The sequence below is a fragment of the Alexandromys fortis genome, unplaced genomic scaffold, assembly GCF_014885135.2.
Source record: "Alexandromys fortis isolate MF-2015 unplaced genomic scaffold, M_Fortis_MF-2015_v1.1 scaffold_201, whole genome shotgun sequence".
Classification (NCBI taxonomy): Eukaryota; Metazoa; Chordata; class Mammalia; order Rodentia; family Cricetidae; genus Alexandromys; species Alexandromys fortis.
Window position 1 is genome coordinate 282,267 of NW_026068087.1, and position 21,926 is coordinate 304,192.

Below are 21,926 nucleotides of genomic sequence, written 5' to 3' on the forward strand. Positions count from 1 at the left end.
ATACANATAAATAAAAATTAAAAAAAAAAAAAAAAGAAAAGAAAAAATATAAGGCCAAGTGAAAGTTAAGGGCAAATAAAGGAAATGGAACTATCCGGATATAAACAATCTTCTGACAGCTTGCTGTGTGGTAAACTGAGTCCCAGCTCAGCATTTTCTTTTGGATATGACGATATCAAACTCACAAGGCTTTTATTTTGTTTTTGTTGTTTGTTTTGTTTTGTTTTTGTTATACTTCGATCTCCAAGGATTTCAGTGTCAGAAACCCAGCCTCTTAACAAACTAAACCCCAGTACACAATAGTGATGTTCCATTATTAGGACTGTCTGTGACTACAACCATACCACCGCTAACACATCTGACCTTGTCTAGTTTGTCTGCTTTGTCTCTATTAACAAAGTTTCTGTTTTAGTTAACATAAAACGGGATGTTTCTTTTGTTAGAATCTAAAACTAAAATGAAAAACAATCCCAATGCAACTCAAGCACTAGTGAGGGAGAGAGAGAAACAATGGATATATTTCAGTTGAAGTGTGCATGATGTGTGTGTATGTGTGTGTATGTGTGAGTATGTGCATGTGTTATGTGAGTATGTGAGTGTATTGTGAGTGTGTGTATATGTGTGTGTGTGTTGTGTGAGGTGTAAATGTGTATGTGTTTTGTGTTAGTGTGCGTATATGTATTTATGTATTGTGTTTGTGTGTGTATTGTGTGCAGATGTATCTGTGTGTGACTGTGTGTATGATTTGTGTGTGTGTGTCTGTGTGTCTGTGCTTGTATATGTGTACCCTGTGTGAGTCTGTGTGTACGAATATGTGTTTGTGAAGACTGTTATAGGGAAAAGTCAACTAACATGGTGTTGAGTCTTGTGTGGTTGGAAGACTGAGCTGGAGAATAGGGGAAAAGTGCTACCTTTTCACAATTAGAATAGGAAAAGTAAGAACTGGATTGAGAGCCCCAGAATTTTAGAGACTGGCTCGAAGAGCAGTGTTATAGGAAGGCTGCTTGTTAGTTCCCGGCTGCGCTGCCCTGAAATAATAATCACACATATTATTTAAATTGATGCTTGTCCCATTAGCCCTAGATTCTTTTTGGCTAACTCTTCCATATTAATTTAACTCATCTCATTAGTCTGTGTATCACCATGTGGCCGTGGCTTACCGGGTAAAGTTCCATCAGGCATCTGTCTCCGGTGGGGGCTACACGACTTCTCTCCAACTCCACCTCCTTTCTCCGAGCATTCAATTTAGTTTTCCCTGCCTAGCTCTGTTCCCCCATAGCTCTGCTATAGGCCCAAAGCAGTTCCTCTATTAACCAATGATATTCACAGCATACAGACAGGAATCCCACATCAGAGGAGTCCAGAAAATAGAGACCTCTGTGGAGGTAGTATAGAAGCAGTGAGAACTCAGAAGGTTGAAAAAGAGCCACAACTACCAGACATCTGGGAGAGCTAGCCCATCCTCACTGTGAAGTCATGGGCAACAGTAGGAGGGTTGTTTTGTCCAGAACCCAGAATAGGTGGACTTCCTTTTCATTTCTGGATTTTGGTGCAGTAGGCCAGATGGAGGAGTGATGAGCACTCCTTGAAATCCTAAGATCTCCAAAGATCTGGCCAGGAATGACAGGAAGAGCCTAGGTGCAAACACACTTATCTAGACATTCAAAGGTCTAGGACTTACATGTGGTCTGTGTGAGTGACCCCAATGTCTGAGACTGTGTGTTGGGGTTCCCAGTGTCTGGGGCTATTATTTCTATATACTTTATTATTTAAATTGTCAAGCTAAAGTTATGCACCGTCCTCTAGCATCTGCCCATTTTCAAGTCTGATGCAAATTTCATGACATTTGCATGTAGCGCATCTGCATGTTGACAGAGGTTTCTGTCTGCCTGGTCCCGCAGTCATTCAGGCCCAAATAAACACACAGAGGCCTATATTAATTATAAACTGATTGGCCTATTAGCTCAGGCTTCTTATTAACTCTTATAACTTATATTAGCCCATAATTCTTGTCTGTGTTAGCCACGTGGCTTGGTGTCTTTTTTGGCAAGGCAGTCACGTCTTGCTTGCTCTGTGTCTGGGTGACGACTGCAGAGTGAAACTTCCCTCCTCCCAGAATTCTCGTTGCTCCACCTCTACTTCCTGCCTGGTTGTCCCGCCTATACTTCCTGCCTGGTTGTCCCGCCTATACTTCCTGCCTGGTTGTCCCGCCTATACTTCCTGCCTGGCTACTGGCCAATTAGCATTTTACTAAACAAGTACAAGAAACAAATCTTTACAGGGTAAAACCATTGTCCCACAGAAGATGTATGTGTGTTTTTGTGGCTTCTCAGCTGGCATTTTTGTTATGACATATTTATCTATGTCTGTTTCCTCCTTGTTTATATCTGAGCTGCAAGAGCCAGGAGAACAAACATACATGTAGGTTTCATTAGGTTACTAAATGGGCCAACAAATGCCATCTCATGACCCTTAATTCTCAACATGGGTTTCTCTGTGTAGCTTTGGAACCTGTCCTGGAACTTGCTCTGTAGATCAGGCTGACCTCGGAATCACAAAGATCCCCCGTCTCTGTCTCTGGAGTGCTTGGATTAAAGGCGTGTGCCACCACCGCCTATCCAACATCTGAGTTTTTAGAGATTTATTTTTATGTGTGAATGCCTGTATGCATGTATATTCACCACATGCATGATTGATGCTGTGGAGGACAGAAGAGGATGTAGGATCACCTGAGACTGGAGTTACAGGTATTTATGAGCCACACAAAATGAGTGCTGGAAACTGGCGTTCTCTGCAAGGGCAGCAGGTACTCTTAACTACTGAGCCATCTGTCCAGCTCCGGACTTCCCCATTTTTATTTTATGACTTCTAATTCTGTTTTTTTTTTTTTTTTTTTGGTTTTTTNGGAGCCTGTCCTGGAAGTGGCTCTTGTAAACCAGGCTGGTCTAGAACTCACAGAGATCCGCCTGCCTCTGCCTCCCGAGTGCTGGGATTAAAGGCGTGCACCGCCATCGCCCAGCATGACTTCTAATTCTGTATCGTAGGAACATGTTCCATGGAACACAAGGGATAATATCTGCATTTTAGGAATACTTTTTGCTGTCATATGCCAGTCTTTATCCTCAGAGTATTCTGTGTTGAGACATTATCAGTACATTTTTGGACTGAGTCGTTTGGAATTATGCCCAGAAGGCTGATTTTAGTGCTGATATTATCCATCAAGAATGGGACAGAGAAGATGTTTTAGAGGAAGTGGCTCCACAGAGAAGCCAGTGAAACATGGCACATTAGTGTTGGAAAAATTAGGGTGGTTCACAGCCTCACAAAAGAAAATGGCAATTACGTCGGCAAGCGTCCAGTGACAATCCACATCGGTCTTCTCAGTCTGCACAATAGGCCCAGGCATCTCATTCCTAAGGATGCCATGAAGACTTTGTATTCTATAGAAGAGAAACTGCCGCTCAGAGAGGCCACTTCCTTGAGTCACATGAATAGGGGTTATTGCAATAGAGGCAGGCTGACCTCTTAGCTCTCAACCCCAGTACTGGGCACTCACACTTCACTGTGGTTTAACCTCATATGATTGTCACTAGTCCTGTCTGGAACAAAAACACCCCAACCACAAGGAAAAAATATAATTTCTTCTTTGACCACAAGCATTTTCCTTTTATTAAAACTCCTATGAAGGGTTAAATCTAGTTCCCATGGGTTAGGGTTAAAAAGAATTTTATGTCAGTAGAAAGCATGTCTCTGGGAAATCTACGCGTTGGACCAAACCACTGAGATAATGCAGAGGAAATCTCATTCCACACACCTACTGAGGCAGCTTAATTTTATTACGCTGCTCTCTGTAGAAACAGGGCTATAACATTTGCCATCTGATGAATACGGGATTAGCGTATTATGAAGTACTCCTTACGCGGTATATACTTCAGATGAAATGAAGCGGTAAGTAGATCATAGAACGGTGTTTTTTTGGCTCTGTTTCTAACTCAGCTCTAAGAGGACGATGAGAACTCACTGAAACTATGGGTAGCAACAACCGGATGCTCAGATTGCTGGCCTGGCCCTTTTAACCCACAGAATCTGTATACTATTTGACACACTTTTGAGTGCATCCGTATCTGCAAGTCAGCATCCTTCAAGTGTCGAGATGCAGCCCCACTGCTAAAGCAAACACACTCTGTCCTTTATTTCTGGCAACTAAAGAGCAAAGGATACTTTGCTGAAGAGGATGAGTAACTAGAATTCACACCTGCGAGATCCGTGAAGCTTCCAGAAAGCAGTTGGTCAGACTGGGATTGGTTGTGGTTGCGTGTGAAGGCTGTCAGCATTCCCCTTGACTCCCGGTGGTGACATGAAGTTCATGACTTCTTTCCATATGGAATATCAGTCACAGTGTTCATTCATCATATCCATGCTTTTCCCGGGAACCTGAGGTCTTCCCCATAGCCGCTCTGTTTATTTTTCATCTCACCATGACTAAAGAAGCTAAGGTGTGGGCATTACAGCCTACAAGTGATCCCACGGGAGTGGGCTGTCAGTCATGTCTCCTCCTAGAGCTGAGGAGAAGAGAGAACGTATGTGGGTTTGTCTGCCCATTGTCATCACGAATCCATCTCAGCTCCATTTCAAGAGTCTCGGGGTGTCAACAGAACATGGCATGACTACGTACACGTCTGTTTTGTATCATGTGAGAAGCGAGCATACACATCATTACAGGCTGTAGAGATGACGGAGGAAAAGCACCACATGGAACATGAGGATTATGAGTCCAGCACCATCCCACAGGAGGAAATAAATGACAGTCACTTTGAATCAGAGAGGTCTCGCGGGGTTTTAGGGAATGGCAAAGTCACTGCAGAATGGTTCCTGAATAGTTTGATGATGATGTTTAAGATGTCTTCTTTCAATCTGCGATTCTAAAAAGTTGGCCATACAAAGCCTCTGCCAATTATTGATCTGAGTTTCAGTTTCTGCATCTACCCAATAGAATTCAAGAAGCCTCCCTTATTACACGACCCTCCCTGAGGGTCAAATGTGATGATGTATGTTGGTACACCTCCGCTCCATCCCCATGAAATAGTCCAGTGGCTTTGGGGAGCAAACGCATGCGTGTGCCCTGGGAAAGCCGGCTTGTACCCTTGAGATCTGATGTGATTGCTGAAACAGCAGATGATCTGCCGTGAAAACCATGACACCATAGGACGCTAATCCAGGGCCATAACTGGTAGGCTTTACCTTCAGAAACGTCAGTGAGGATACAGAAGCACAGGGGCTTTTATTTACTAATTACTAAACTTGGACCCAAAGCCCTGATTGCCAGTACTTCAGGTGCATCTCTAACCTCACAGTGAGGACCAGGTGGGACCAGATAGTCTGCACTACTCACGACTCACAGTGTGTACGGGTAATGTCTGCGCTACCCAAGCAGGGTCCCTGCCCCAAGTGTCAGGATTCTGAGGAGTAGCTGCCCACTGTTTAACTTCTCTAGGCCTAGGTTCTTTGCCGAAGATGTCCAGTGGGGGGTGAACAATGATCTTCCCTAGGTATCACACAGGGCGTGGCCATTGCCTGCATTTGAAATTGAGGTTTTCTAAAGATTCTTTTGTTTCTTCTTAAGAGATCGGTTAGCAGACTCCCACTATCCCATCACTAGGAACTTAGTTGTCTTGTGCTCTAGACAATCTATCTCCTTTTGGGAAATAGATACTGGAGAGAGAAATTTCTATGGAAGTCAAAGAAGTCCATAGCAATAGAATGTCCAGATATGGGGCACTGTACAGTGTAGGTGGTTTAGTGAAGACCCAATGTCACATGACGTATAAAGTGAAGCCCAAAGCATGGGCAGGTGAGAGTTGAATTCCTGGACTGTACTAACTGCAGAAGAGAGGGAAGCTCTTCGTTAAATCACGAACATATTACAGGACCTGAACTGGAGGCAGGGGGGGCATTTAATAATACATTTTAGGTTCTTATCTGCAGTGAAATCCTGACCTAGAAGTGTGAGCATAAGACCACTGATCACATTCATTAACTTAGCAGAACTGAGAGAGTCTCTCTTATGTGTCTCATCTTTGAGATGCGGTTAGAAGCCAACCACTGTCCCAGGCTTAGGGCATTTTCCATCAGCATCATGGTGTATCATTAATAGGGATGTTATGCAGCAAACATGTATAGACTAGATGTGAAGTTCACCTCCCTGTTAGTCCAGCTAATGTTGCCAAACCAAAATTCTAGCGACTGGACAACTTAGGCAGAAAGCTATTTCTTCATAGTACTGGTGTCGAGAAATCCAAGATCAAAGTGTGGCCGTATCTGGCTTTTCAAAGGCTCCTGCCCTGGTGTTCCGATTATTCATATGTATGCTTCCTGCGTCTCTTTCCTTATAAAGAAATCCGTCACATTGCAATACACCCTTATAATACATCCAATCTTATGGGACTTTGAGAGGCCTTGTCTCCAAATGTGGGCACAATAAGAACTTCAATGTCAGGGAGGAGGTCACGATTCAGCCAGTATGATGATGAGCAAAGCAGACTTAGGTACAATCCCAGCTATTTATTAACTATTTATGTTCAAGTTGCCTAAATTCTCTAAGGTTCAGCTTCTCCTCTTCCAGCAGAAACTAGCCACGCACCTCAGTGTTAAAACAGGTAAAGCACACACGCAGGGGGTGCCACCGTATCACCATGGATGTGTGAGATGCTGGCGAATCTATTTATGGGATGATCCATCTGACACACGTACGTCCACTAAATCTGCTAAGAAGTTAGATTTTCCTTTCTGTGGACTCTCTCCTCCCACCCCTTCTGTGTCCATGGCCCGAAACAAAGGGTTAGCATTTCTGGAACTAGCTCTGAGAGTGATGGGTTCAGAATAGAAAAAAAATATTAATATTCTCAAATACCCTTTAAATGAAACAAAATATTATTTTAACAAAAAGAAAAAGAAATTTGACTTGTAGCTCAGCTTACTCAGCATATAGGGCTTAAAACAGAATAAGCTAGTCAAAAAATATTTTTAAAAAAACAGTATTTTATATGTTAAACAAAGTAAGAACTATTTTAACAATCTGAAAACACTGGATTTGTTTTCTATATTACCAAACCAGAATGCTCCATGCAGAAACAGTTGAGTCACAGTAGACGGCTGCTTTAAAATAAACGCACTACCTGGGAGAATGCAAAGTTCAAAATGCCCTCAATTGCATTTGCCACTAACGATTCTACAGCATGCTTGCAAAGGCAGAGTCTGCGCTGTGATGAAAAGCCTCTGCTTCATTGTTGAGTCTGGTGTCTGTCAGGGGTCTCCAAGGGCATCTGATCATTATTTAAGCTTAAACTCAATTATTCAGGCATGCTCACGGCCCTAGGAGCCCAGCACAATAATAGCAAATGCTCACAGAACTGCTTAGTGCCAGGAGAGGGGCTTCAGTGCCCAGCTTACAGGGTGAAATGTTCAAGACATCGGAGTAACCATCATGTGCCACATGGCCACCTCATAGGAAACCCGTTTTCTTAATGGGAACAGTAGTATTATATTTAGCTCTGGAACTATTTCCAAAAGAAATCAACCGGCCGCGTTCAGATCCTACAAAGGAGACGGTGCCGAAATTCCTTTTCCTCTAAGTCATTCCCTCTCCAGTTTAAATACCATCACATCCATTCAGGACAGGTAGCTTAATCTCTATCACGTGCGGCTTTGCAGGCCATTAGCTTTGTTTCCAGTGCCAGTGAAGGAGCACTGCTCCATGTGCTTGGAAAGCCCGCAAAGGCCCACATTCATTCAGGAAACTCTGGCTGAACTAGATCCATATGTTGCTTAAACATGGAGCTCGCTGATTGGAGGGAGTTTCTGGCTTCCAGCATCATCACAGATGATTCTTGTCCTTTGATGTGCTGCTGAATAGAAAGTAATGTTAGGACCAGACCCTCAGCTTCCCTTCTCCTCCTCCTCTCTCTCTGTCTCTCTCTCTGTCTCTCTCTGTGTCTCTCTCTCTGTCTCTCTCTGTCTCTGTCTCTCTCTCTCTCATATCCCTTCTCTCTCCTCCTCCTCCTCCCTTCCTTTCCTCCTTTTCTGTTTGAGTTAATGTTTACTGAGCGCTTCCTGGTGCTGCGTTCCACCACCCTTTCTGAAACACACTGTGTAATCTGATGAATTCAAAGCTATTCTGATGGGGATGGTGTCGCTTTCATTTTTCTTGGAGTTTCTATTATTTAATGAATTTGCCAATGTTTATTTAAGTAATCTGCGAACAGGGGGGGGGTTGGTCCTTAAGGTGCCTACCATTCATGTCAATACAGAACCTGAGGTCTCATTGATCTATGTGGGGGACAGTATTAGCATGCTACCACTAGAACAGAATAGGGAAGATACCCTGCAATTATCTGTAAAAGTATATTTGGCATTAATTGTTTTCTAGTCCTAGGATTTGGAAACCACTAGATACAAATTCTTCCTATGTGACTAGACACGGTATTAGCAATCCTTCTCTCCTATACATTTCAGTAAAATGACTATGTGTAAGTTATTACAAATATAAATACTTCAAGTGCATTTCTCGTGGTCCTGCTTTGCATTGTTTTGTGTCCTTCTCACTCAGATAAGATTCCTTCTTTGTTCAGTTTGGAAGGAAAGTCCTTTTCTGTGAAATCAAGGCCGCTCCAGCCATCACAACTTGAAAGACATGTATTTACTCATGTTATATTTCCTATCGGTCACGCAGCAATACTTTTATAAAAGATAATAATTTCTAATCACTAAGGATGAGGTTAGATGACAAAATAAGAACGGAATAAAACCCCTAACTATTTTTCATTCTGTCCAACCCGCTGTTCTCCAGTGGCAGCCCTGATACAGGGGCTGGAATCATGAGCACACCTCCTGAACTCGGAGGTCAGCCTCCCAAATGCTCTACCCTGAGGAGTCTCCTGGGCTAAGCTTTGATCTCAGCTACACAGGAAGCAGCCCAGTTAGTTCACATGAGCCGTGGTTTTGCCTTCTTCACTCTGGAACTTTTAAACTTTGCGTAAAAGTGTGGCTCCCCCGATGGTTTGTGTAACAATTGGTAGTAGAAGGTTTGCCCAGCATGTACCATATTTCGGGGTCTATCCCCAGCACTGTGAAATAGATAAACCAATAAGTACCTGAATATAGATAAAGAGCACACATATTGAACACAGATAGGTTTGGTTTAGCATGCCCTGGGACTTTTCAAATTTTAATTTTTATCAATATTAATAATTAAAATGTTGCCTCTAACCATATAGCAACTAGGAGTTCTATTAAAACACCATACCATCCATTCCTTAAGATAAAAATTTGGAACTCAATAGCCACTGCCCTTTTAGACAGAACGCAGACACCATCTGATCTGAGATCATTCATCTTCAACCTGAGCACAAGTGATACCTGTGGAACCAGCCTGGCCATGGCTGTGGAGCCTTTCTAAAGATTAAGTTTCAAAATAGTTTTAATTTGCATTTCCTTAATGGTTAGGATGTGATACATTTTAAAGATGTTTCTCAGTCATTTATATTTCATCTATTTTTTTTTCTATTTGATACAGGATTTCTCTGTGCAGCTTCAGGCTATCTTGGAATTCACTCTGTAGACCAGGCTAGCCTCAAACTCAAAAATTCACTTTCCTCTGCTTGCCGAGTGCCAGGATTAACGACTTGTGCCACCACCATCTGGCTTGTATATCATCTTTCAAGAACTCTTTTGTTCTATGCCCCATTTTAATTGAGTTGTTTGTTTTCTCAATGTTTATTTTTTGAGGTATTTGTATATTCTAGATATTAATCCTTTGTCATATGCATAGCTGGTAAAATTTATTTCAAATTTTGCCTTTTCTCTCAAGTAATAGTGTTCTTCGCTCTATAAAAACAATTTAGCTTAATGAAGTGCCATTTATTTTTGGTCCTAATGCCTGCACTTTTAGGGTCCTGTTGAGAAAAGACTTCCCTGGGCCAATGGTTTTAAACAGAGGTGCAGGGTGTCCACTCCTTGATCCACGTGGATTTGAGTTTGCACAGGGCAAGAGATAAAGATCAGACCTCCATCTTCTAAATGGTTTGGCCAACACAATTGGTTGCAGATACTCTCTTCACCTATATATTGTTGGACTCTGTCAAAAATTAAGTGGGCTGTAGGGTGTGGATTTGCATATGGGTCATCAATTCTAGTTCACTGATCACAGAGTCTGTGTTAGTGCTGGTGCCATGCTGTTCGTATCCCTGTCACTCCAAAGTATAACCTGACCTCTGGGACGGTGATGCCTTCAGCAGATCTGTTCTTGTTGTTGTTGTTGTGGTTTTTGAGGATTGTTTGGACATCCTGAGTCTTTTGTATTTCCATATGAAATTTAAGATTTTTTTCTTCATTTCTGTAAAGAATTGCCTTGGAATTGTGATGGAGATTTCATTGAATCTAGATAGTTTCTGGTAGGGTGGCAATTTTCACAAATTTAATCTGACCAATTCATGAGCATTGAGTTCTTTTCATCTTCTGGTATCTCCTTCAATTTATTTTTCTTTTCTTTTAGTGTCCAAAAACTGTTCTTTGTACAAATACTTTTATTTTCTTGGTTACAGTTATTCCAAAATATTTCAAGGTGTTTTTGAATGGTTTTGCTTCTTTGATTTCTTTCTAGATGTGTTGCCATTAGTTATAAAAGGACCACGAATTGTTGTATGTTAATTTTATTTTATTTATTTATTTTTGGTTTTTTGAGGCAGAGTTTCTCAGGGCAACAGCCCTAGCTATCTTATAACTAGTTCTTGTCGACCAGGTTGGCCTTGAACATGCAGAGATCTGCCTGCCTCTATCTCCCTAGTGCTGAGATTAAAGGCGTGCACCATCACCACCCAGCTGTGTGTTAATTTCACATCATGATACTTTGCTGAATGTATTTATCAGGTGTAGGGGATTTTCTGGTAGAGTCTTCCTGTCCTTTTATGAATATAATCATATCATCAGAAATTGAAAATAGCTTTATTTTTTTCTTGTTTGTAACCACTTTATTTCTTTTACTTGTTTTATCACTTTAGTTAAAATTTTAGCATGGGCATCCTGGAATTGCTCACAATATTAGCAGAAATCTCAATTTTTCTTTAGTTAAGATGATGTTGGCTTTCTTTCTTTTTCCTTGGGGTTGATTTCACTTGGTTTTTATATCAGGGTCATATGGAACTTGGAAATGTCCCCTCCATTTCTGTCTTCTAGAGTAATTTGAGAGCTGTTGCTGGTCTTCTTTGAAGGTCTGGTAGAATTTTGTACCAAATCCATCTGGCCCTTTAAAATTAATTGCTGTTTCTATCTAACTAGATGTCATGAGTCTATTCCAATTATTTACTTCATCAGGATTTAACTTTAGCATAGTGTATATATCTAGAAATTGATCTTTTTTTTACAGTTTCCAGTTTTATGGATTATATGATTTTTAAAGTATGTTCTTTGATTTTCTGAGTTTCTTCAGTGTCCATTGTAATCTCTCCCTTTTTCTCTCTAATTTTGTTATTTTGAATCCTCTTTCAGTTAGTTTAACTAAGAACTTATCAATCTTGTTGGTCCTTTCAAATAACCTGTACTGAGAATCACAGCTATAGGATGTTGACAGATATAAATAAATAAGCAAATAAGCAAGCAAACAACAACAGAAGAAGCACCAAAATGTGCCAGGTTCAATTTATCAAAAGCATCTGATATTTAAAATAAAATATTTTAGTAATCTTAACAGGGTAAAGTTAAATTATTTTAAGCCCAAAATATTCACCTGGTTTTAGAGAATGTATTTAATTAGGGAACTATAGATTCTGCAAATATGATTATAATCTGCTTTTAAAAATCATGTTGTTTTGCTTTCTGGATTTCGGTTTTACTTTTAGAATAATCAATATAGTTAAGCACTCCAGATGCCTGAGCTCGCAATGCAGTTTTCTATTTAGTTATGGAAACATTTCTATGTACTTGGTTTCTGAACTTTTCTGCTTTTTATTTCTTCTTCTTTTGTCAAGACAGTTTCTTTGTGTAGTCTATAGACCAGGCTGGCCTTGAACTCACAGAGCTCTTCCTGCCCGCCACTGCCTCCCGATTGCTGGGATTACAGGTGTGCGCCACCACCACCCAGCTGGAACTGCTTAATAATAGTGCTTCCTTCCAACAGTGATGGCTGGGAAACTCACAAGTTAAATAGGCAGAAGCTTTATATATTTCAAAGATTGCATCAAAGAGCACATCAAGTTCTCCGTACGTGTTAGATGAGAACCACCAGAATAATTAGTAATAATCTTTACTTTCAAATAGCAGAAATCAAAGCTTCAGAGGAAGGGAGTACATACAGCTAAAAATATAAGGAACTCATGCTCGCTCTCTGGTGTGCCTTTGCTGGACTGTACTCTGCTGTGTTGTGAGTGAATGAGGTGTGTGTCACCTCTCCAGGCTCCTTGGGGACGTTTACTGTCGTCCCACAGCCTTCAATCCTACATCCCCTTAACTGTCAGACAAAGATCGGGACGTGTGATTCTTCCAGATGGCAATAGCATTAGTGAGTGTTTGGGTTTCGTGTTTAGGTGTGCACGCATGAACATAGCATTATGTATGCATGCCTGCATGAATGTACGCATTATATTTAGAGGCATAGTGGCTCATTTTTTTATATTCATAATATATAATGTATAACATACATGGGTACTTTATGGATATTTTGCCTTCATACATGTTTATGTACCATGTGCATGCCTGGTACTCTGAGACGTGTTGCTCAGAAGAGGACTGATGACCGCACTATCTCCTTCATCCTGGCTTTTTAGAAACAGTAACTATTTTGCCCGTTTTAGGTTTTTCTTAGGCCTTTCTTTCACTCTAACACAAGGGACATTCTTGTGGCCTGCTCAGCCATAGTTTGCCTTACAAACATCTTCCTTTCTGCCTCACTAAGCAGACATCTCTCCTCTCCAGGGTGGATATTTTCATTGTGTCTCTGCCTCCTAGGCCTTCCTCCTGCGGCAAGGTCAAAGGCTCCTCACCCAAAAGCAAAGTACTGGCCTTTCTCAGCAATCTGTGTTTTTCCTATCTCTGTGATAAATGACCCTGTCGAAAGCCACGTGACAAAGGCTGAGCTGCTGGGTGATGGTGGTGCACACCTTTAATCCCAGTATGTGGAAGGCAGAGGCAGGCAGATGGATCTCAGCCTGGTCTACAGAGTGAGCTGACTCAAGAAAATATGTCAGAGGTTGAAAGCACACTGTTAATTAAAATGACATAAAAATAAGTTGGTAAATGCTACAGATGAATTGGGAGGATGGTAATTTGGGTATTGTCCTTTTAGGCATACTATACAATTATACCCCCTTGTTTCTGTATATAGAATAGTCTTTAGATATGGAAAACTCAAGTCCAAATGGATCAAAGATCTCAACATGAAGCCAGTCACACTGAACCTCATAGAAGAGAAAGTGGGAAGGACACTTGAATGATTTGGCACAAGGACATGTGCTCAACTATGTTCATAACCGCATTGTTTGTCATAGCCAGAACCTGGAAACAACCTAAATGCCCCTTGACCAAAGAATGGTTAAAGAACACATGGTAAAAATTATATTTAAAAAAAATAAAGTAAAAAAAAAAAGAACACGTGGTACATTTACACAATGGAGTACTACATAGGAGAAAAAATAATGACGTCTTAAAATTTGCAGGCAAATGGATGGATCTAGAAAAGCATCATTTTGAGTGAGGTAACCCAAACTCAGAAAGACAATTAACACATGTACTCACTCATAAGTGGTTTTTAAACATAAAGCAAAGAAAACCAGCCTATAAATCACAATCCCAGAAAGCCTAGACAACATTGAGGACCCTAAGAGAGACATACATGGATCTTATCTACATGGGGAGTAGAAAAAGACAAGATCCCTAAGTAAATTGGGAGCATGGGGACCATGGGAGAGAGTTGAAGGGGAGCAGAGAGGAAGGGAAGGAAGCAGAGAAAAATGTATAGCTCGATAAAATCAGTAATAGAAAAATAGCCTTCAGAGACTTTGTTCAGAACTCGGGATAAATATTTTCCCCTGGGATCTAGCCAAGTCATTTTTTGTCCTTGAAAATGAGATAAAATTTGAGGATGTAGCTTAGAGGTAGAACCCTTGCTGAGCATGATATGACACAATGGTGCAAAATTAACACTGATAATAATAAGATCACACGTGAGAGGTTTAAGCAGTTGACCTCACTCTACGTCTACTCAATGTAAAAGCGTCAAACGTGAGTGCAGAGTCTTTTCCCTTGAACCACTTTGCTAAGCTCCTGGATCTGTCTGGCGTGTGCTAACAGTCCCTTCCAGATCTTGCTAACTGGCTAATACGGCCATCAGAGTATCTTAACTATTCTGCGGGAGGTCTTGTAAGATGTGGAAATACAGGTGAGGTGTGTTTCATAGCTAAGTTGATCCTGAAATGCCATTTGGAACCATAGTATCTTGGGAGTGTGTTTGTAAATGGACTGGTGAACAAACTTTGGGGATAGAGCCTTGATATCCCTAAAACTCTTCCAAAACTATTACAGTGAATCCAAAACCCATGATAGTGATTAATAAGCATTTAGAAAATAATTAATAGTAAATGAAAAGAGAAAAATGGGCTCCTCGTCTAATAGGACAAGTGGCCTTCTAAGCATTAGACCCTGAGAACAAGGGAAAGCTGTGTGAGAACAGAAAGTCGTCTGCAGGCCAAAGGTAACTGTGTCCAATGCACTTGTGCTGTGCAAATTACCCTGTCTGTGACTTGTTGTCACAGCTGAGTCACCGAGGGAAAGAAACCTACTCATAAATCTAGGCTCCAGTGATCGGATGATCTCTGCAAACCTTGCTCATTCTTACCACCTAATTATAAACTGTACATAGCACAGATATTCGAGCAGTTCTTACATAAGCATCCTGCATAGTTACATATGAATAAATGAACACGTGAGAAATCCCATGGATTCCTAAGGGAGGATGTGTTTGGAGATAAGCAAAACTTTGGATATAAGCCATAAAATCTCAAGAATCCATTGACCAGGCTTTGAGAACAATAACTATATCTTTATTACAAAAAAAACCCAAATAACAACTCATACTGGATATTAGACAGATGTTAGCCACATCAAAATCACACTGTCACCACTACTGTTTTATGCACTACTACTAATTGTACAGGCACAGACTTTTTATCAATACAAAATACTTCCAGAAATCAGAAGGTGTGTGAACAGGCAGGTGGATGTCACCCAAATGTATCTGTGGTAACTAAAGCCTTTTAGTCTTGTAGTTAATCCAACCTTGTCCTTAGTTGAAATAACAGATAATATTTCTTTTACCCCCCCCCCCCCATTTTTTTCTTTCAGACAGGGTTTCTCTATGTATCTCTGCCTGTCCTGAAACACACTCTGTTGACCAGACTGGCTTTGAACTCACAGAGATTGCCTGCCTCTGCCTCCCAAGTGCTGCCACCACTGCCCAGCAACAGCTAATACTTCTAACCCGATGGGGGTATTTAACATTTTTGGAAGGAAATTTCTAACCGCTTTAAGAATTTATAGAAATGAGTTATGCCTGATTGTTCCAAATTGACCAGTCAAGGTGCTTAGAATCTACGTGGTTATTCAATCCAGTCTGGCTACTGTGGATTCAGCCAGCGATAAGCCTTTAACTTCTCAGGTCAAGCTCCCATGCATTTAGACGCTACTATAGTCACAGCAGGTGTTTAGTGATGTAAAAAGCTGATTCTATGCTATATGGCGCCAATCAACAGCGGTTCATGAAGCGTTTGCCAGGGCTTTGCTTCTCACCTCCTTATTCAGCCTCGGAGCAACCATATACACATGGTATTCTATATTATTTTTTTGTTTGCATGGAGATGTGCCATGTGGTTACTGAACCTAGATCAGAGCCTCTGGAAGAATAGTTCGTGCTGTTAACCTCTGATGATACTCAAGATGGTTTCATGGATAAGCAAATCAGGGCACAGAGAATTTAATCATTGGCTCAGGGTAGCCCAGGTTTAATAACAAAGCTACAAGGTCTTTCCTAGCAGACGGGCTTGAAAAACTTCTCTCCTCACAGCCACTCTGTTTAGATTTGTTTTCTGTGTGCCTATTTGTGTTTGTCTGCATGGTTATATAGCTCTCATGCTTTTTTATTTTTTGTTGACAACTTGGGGTCACAGTTGTTTGGATAAGGGTCAGAACTCAAGCATCCATCGAGCACCTGTATGCCCAGGACTCCTAGACATCAGTGTGATTGTGTTATTGGTTCTATTGTTGACAGCTTGCCATGATTAGAGTTAATCATGAATGCATGAGAAATGAATAGACATGTGTCATGACTCACAAAACCAGTTAGGGCTTTGCAAGTATGCCTTGTTTTTATCGATTTCATTTTCCCATGTTACTTGGCCTTAGATTTATTCTCAACTTTTTAAAACCAAATCTTGTTTTGAGCAGGAAACCCTCTCTGGCCCATTTGAAGAGGCTTGATATTTGCATCCACAAACATTTAATCTCATTTATTAACACTTCACATGGTTTACACACTCTGAAATCTGGTATCAGAGCTGCCCGTCATTTGATACTGACATTTCAATATTTGAAATACCTGATACGTACGATGTGGGACACACGTTATAATTAAAACCACTACTACTGTATGTTTAATATTCTTAATGTATGCATTCTTAGTGTGTGCGTGGAAAAGAACCAGTGGCATTTTCAAAAGGCCCGCTAGTACACTAGTGCACAAATGGTGCTCTAGCTCAGAAGCAGTGTGCACTGAAACCAGCCTCAGAACCGTACCTGTCCAAGAAGAAGGAAGCCTCTTTGTAAATCAATCCCTCTACGTGGGAGGTCCAGGAGTCCCTTCCATCCTGGGGCTGAGCCGCGGTTGCTCCTTCCTCTTCACGGCCTGCTACTGCTACCTGCCTGAACCTTGTCTTTGGCTCCCGACAAACCTGCAGTCAGAATGGCGTTTTCTCTCTCCAGCACTTGCAAATCCGATTTTTATGTCTAGCTAAGTGCTCTTGGTTTTCGCTCTACCTACTGCTGGGGCCTGGTTTCTAGCAGGCCTGTACCTAAGCCAGATCCGGCCTATGTAATGCTGTTTGTAATGAGAAATCTAAACAGGGAATGGCAGTGAGGCATGGCAAGAATGTGTTTCCATTGGAGAAGTCAGCGCAGAGAAAAAGTATATGCAAAGCTGTGTCCAGAAGGTCTTTTCAGCGGGCCAGGACTGCAGACTAATGTTATTGCACTTAGCTGTTAGTCTGCCAGCCCTTCCTCACAGATTTGCTTTCTTGTCCCTTCCTCCCACCGCACCCTCTTCTCACCCTTCTCTTCTCTTTTCCTTTTCTCTCCTTCTTTGGCCCCTGCTGACTGTTTGCTCAGGTGGACAGTGACACCATTTGGAACGAGCTGCACTCGTCCGGTGCTGCACGCATGGCTGTTGGCTGTGTCATTGAGCTGGCTTCCAAAGTGGCCTCAGGAGAGCTGAAGGTGAGGTCTGGGTTGCATTAAGTGTGGGAAATCCAGAGAAGACACTGAAACAGAGATGTTGTTGTTTTGGGGGATGTGGAGGGTGTAGTGTGTTAATAAAGGGAAGAGATGGAGGGAGGAGGGCGAGGAGATGGTCACTAAGGTGTGAGCAGAACTCCTCTGTAAGGAGGTGGTTGCTATCCTGCTTTAAGAGTCTTACTCCTCTCTGGAATGTTCTGTAGTCAGAGCACAATAGTGTACTTGTAAGACCATAGTCATGGTGAGCAAAATTGTGGTCCATATTAAAAATACGATGTGGAGCGTGTGTGTGTGTGAGTGTGTGGTGTTTGTGTGCTGTGTGTATGTGTGTATGTGTGTGTGTGTGTGTGTGAGAGAGAGAGAGAGAGAGAGAGAGAGATCTGTGATGCTCTCCCAGCGTTCTCTTTTGAAGTGACTTAGGAACTAGAGTTCCTGAGTAGTGTGTGTAAGTTCAGAATACCACCCAGAGAGAGGAGGGGGAGAAAGTCAACACAGACGGAAGGATTGGGAGGAAATTGTTGATTGGATGGGTAATGAACCGAAGTATGTTTTTCCATGAAAGAACTTCAAACATGAGCTCTGCTTTATTGTTCTTCTCTTTCCATGGTCTCTTCTTTTTACATCATATGAAAAGAACAATGTCCAAACCCCAATGTCTCCAGTCTAAACAATTTATAAAAACCAGAGACCTGACAGACATTGACATTTTATTTGCTATTTTAACAGTGCTCTTTAAAGGTATGCCATGTGTGTCTTGAATGTAGCTACCCCAATAAACCTGGTTGGTGCTAACACAGTTTTTAATGCACTGGTTCACACACTTCATAACGTGATCTGGGACGGTGATTGGTCTGGTATTTTTAGCAGTTGTGAGGCTTGAGGGAAATTACCCCGACTAGCAATATATGCACTGGGAGTTTTGTGAATCTAAGATAAAGTCCAAATAGAATGGCTATTCTTAGGGTTAAATGGAATTTTATTCAAATTATGCCTGAATCTGATGATTGGAAAATGTAGGGTGGTCCTGGAAACTGTGGTGTCATCTTTCCCAGAAGTCAGAATTTATAGAAATAAGCGCTGGATGTGGTAGGTTCTAGGGTTTTGTTGTTTTTAAAGAATTGCCTGTGTGTGTTTGACAAAACTGAGCCTGGGGACATTAACTGCTCATCGGAGACTAATGGGGCCATTAATGAAAGCAATGTTAATTTTCAGGCCTTATCTTTGCAAATGATAAATTAAAAGGTCAGAGGGATTCCGCTTTCTGGGCAGGCTTCGCTGTCCCCTGTAATTTCTTCGGGATAATTACTCTTATTTGATGACGTCATAAATTATGATAAGTGGACATCTCTAAAGAATATTTGAGAATCTTGTTTTCAAAAGGACTCATGTGGCAAGCACTAATACCACGGCTACATATTCCAGTGTTTACGGTTGCTTTGTTGCCATGCCCACTCTTGATGTCAAAATTGCTTTTAGTGTCAGACAATTTCATTGATAATCTAGATGCCTACTTAACTGGAATGCAGACGGTCAAGAAAATCATGACTGTTCTTACTCGGGCTCTGCGGAATTCATAAATTTATGAATGAGGAGAATGAAACAGAAACTTAATTCCATTTTAAGCAGGTAGTCATTTCAGATGATCAGTTACAAATAAACTGTGGACAGTGTCCTGCGGACATGCTGGCCACCAGCTGTACTAACACGGGCTATTTATGTTAAGAGCAAGAATTCCTGCAGATGGTTTTTCTCCACTTTGCTAAACAGTCAGCAGGCTTGGTTGGTAGAGGAAAGGGCTCTGCTATCCCAGTACCCTGTGCAGCATTGTATGGCTTCTCTGGGCTTCTTTCCTGACCGATCGCCAAGCAGGGCTGAAGAGGTTGAACGTTGTCCACACCACAGACACTGACCCTGAGAGGGTTGTAAGTAAGAAAAGCAGAGTTCAGTCTCAAGTATGACTGACAGCATACAAAATAAGCAAATATCATAAACCTAAGTTCATCTGGCTTTGGCGAACGTTTCAGATTTTGAAGTTAACTCTTCTTTCTGAGGGTCAAGAAAGAAAATCCAAGACAGTACCATAATAAACTGATTCCATGTTGACATCACAAGTGAACCCCTGGCAGTTACTGATTTGGGGACAGGGAAATTACATTGGAAACATAGAAACCAAAAATGATTTGTAGCCACAGTGAGAATTCCAAAAACTAAGCTAGAGCCACCTTTGTGAACCCCTGGTCAACCAGATGGTCGTTCCATTTCACTGCTCTCAACACCATTTTCCAGCCTGGAGGACCTGCTGGCTCAGGGCATTGCTGCCCATGACTTCTGGGTCCACTACATTCTGACCCAAGAAGGAAATGGGGTCAGGAAATTTAGGACCCTGGTAAACAATACCTTGGTAATAAATACCAAAAGAAACAAACAATTAAAAACCCCCACTTTTTGTAATTTTCTGTCTATGTTCAGTTCTCACACAATTTTCCCATTTTCCTAGAAAGTCTAAACTTTAATAAAATACCACTGGTGTAGCATAATATTACATCTTTTAAGAGAGTGTTACTTTATCTTGGAAAATATCTAAAAGAATTAAGAGCTTTCTTGAAGAATAGTGGGGATGGATATGTTAGGAACTAAGAGATGAGCTGGAGGGAGATCATGGGGATCACAAAGGATGGAAAACTGATTCAAACACACTATAGAAGAGAAACAACCAAGTAAGATAACCTGGGTCCACCCAGGAGCTGCATCTGACCTTGCCTGTCCTGTCTTCCTCCCTTTTTGCCTGGATTGCACTGGAGAAACTAATAAAGCAGAAGAATTACAAGAATGAATCCAGCAGAGAAGAAAGGCTTCAAAGTGACATTTAAATAGAACACGTGTAGCAAACTATCGCTGTAAATTGGTATATTTTTAGTACAGAATGGAAATAATCATCAGAGTGGAATGGAAATTATGAGACATTTCAAGCTTTCTGGGTTTTTAACAACACATACGCATAATTCCTCACATAGGTTTCTGGTACCAAGGGACAGACACTCTGAAAATGTTGGAATTTTTGGTATACCAGAAGAGTAATTATCTCAAAATGAAATTCTGTAGGGCGTTATAAAAAGTACATATGGAATATAGAAATATCTCTAAATTGTAATACTTGTTCAGCTCATTAAATAAATACACAGTAAGAATCTCTTAAGAATTCCTGTAGCAATCTACTTTGATGACACTTTGAGCTGCCTGCACAATTTATTCAGAAATGACAACAAAAAGTCAAACTATCTGGTTGCGTGGCAGATGATGTCTCTGATGTTTGAGCGCATATTTTGCAATGTGATGTTGCTATGACAACCCTTCTTTGAGTAACTAGTAGAGTTGGTTTGCTTGGCATGCACCCCCCATGCTCACTGAGCACCCTTGAAGTAAATTCCCCTGCTAGGATACTGCCTTAAAGAATTTAACCAACCCTTTAAGATCCTGTATTCAGCTAATAATGTTTATAAACTTCACGACCCTCTATTTTCTTCCAGCTGTCACATTGGAGCTGTGCTGTAGCACACGTAGCTGACCTGGATCCTCATTTTATGGCTAGAATTATTTGATGTGTGTGAAAAGAAAAGATGGGGCTAGAGAAATGGCTCGATCATTAAGACCAACAACTGCTCTTTAAGAAAGCTGGATTCGGTTCCCAGCTCCATCTTAAGTAGCATCTTAAGCACCTGTTACTTTAGTCCCAGGAGATCTGAGGTCCTCTTTGTACCCCGGAGGACATCAGACATGCATATGATGCACATGCAAATACACAGGTAAAACATTAATAAGCATAAATTAAAAATAAAGAAATCCTTTTTTGAAAGACAAAAGAAGTACTTCCAAATTCAAAAGGCAGGAGAATAGCAAGCTATCCACGATCCATACATTCATCAGACTCGAGACTGTGCTGGCCAAACAAATGTGCGCTCACAACCACCTCATTCCTAGCTTTTTGAACCAGGCATAGCAATCTACTTCTCTTTCAGAAATTACCTACTTATTTATTTTGATAGTTTTGAACATTTTAGTCCTTAAAAAAACATAGAATAGTATTGATGTTTTCTCCTCTAGTGTTCTTCAACTTAAAATCATGCCAGGAAGATGTGTGCATCTTCATTGGAGTAATAAAGTATTCCTTTGTACATCAAAAATAGTTCATTCTTCTGTTAGGTGTTTTTGTTATTGCCAGCATTTGCTCTTTGAACAATACTTCAACATGCTGCCTTTTTTTTTTACTATGCATTACAAGAATGTCTAGTTTCTAGGCTAACCACATAATAAATCTTAGTAAGTAATGCCAAGTGGAATTCCAAAGTAATTCTGCTAAAATAAGATCAGTATAAAAGCTT

General features: G+C 41.0%; 1 protein-coding gene across 1 annotated transcript in view; it reads left to right on the plus strand.

Annotated features, from left to right (window-relative positions):
• The first annotated feature begins 4,731 nt into the window (after positions 1-4,731).
• Positions 4,732-21,926, plus strand: part of LOC126488687 (histone deacetylase 9-like) — a 79,365-nt gene continuing 62,170 nt past the window's right edge. The window contains exons 1-2 of the mRNA XM_050122335.1: positions 4,732-4,854; positions 17,422-17,529. Of these exons, the coding sequence (XP_049978292.1) occupies positions 4,732-4,854; positions 17,422-17,529 (231 nt within the window). The remainder of the gene's footprint in view (positions 4,855-17,421; positions 17,530-21,926) is intronic.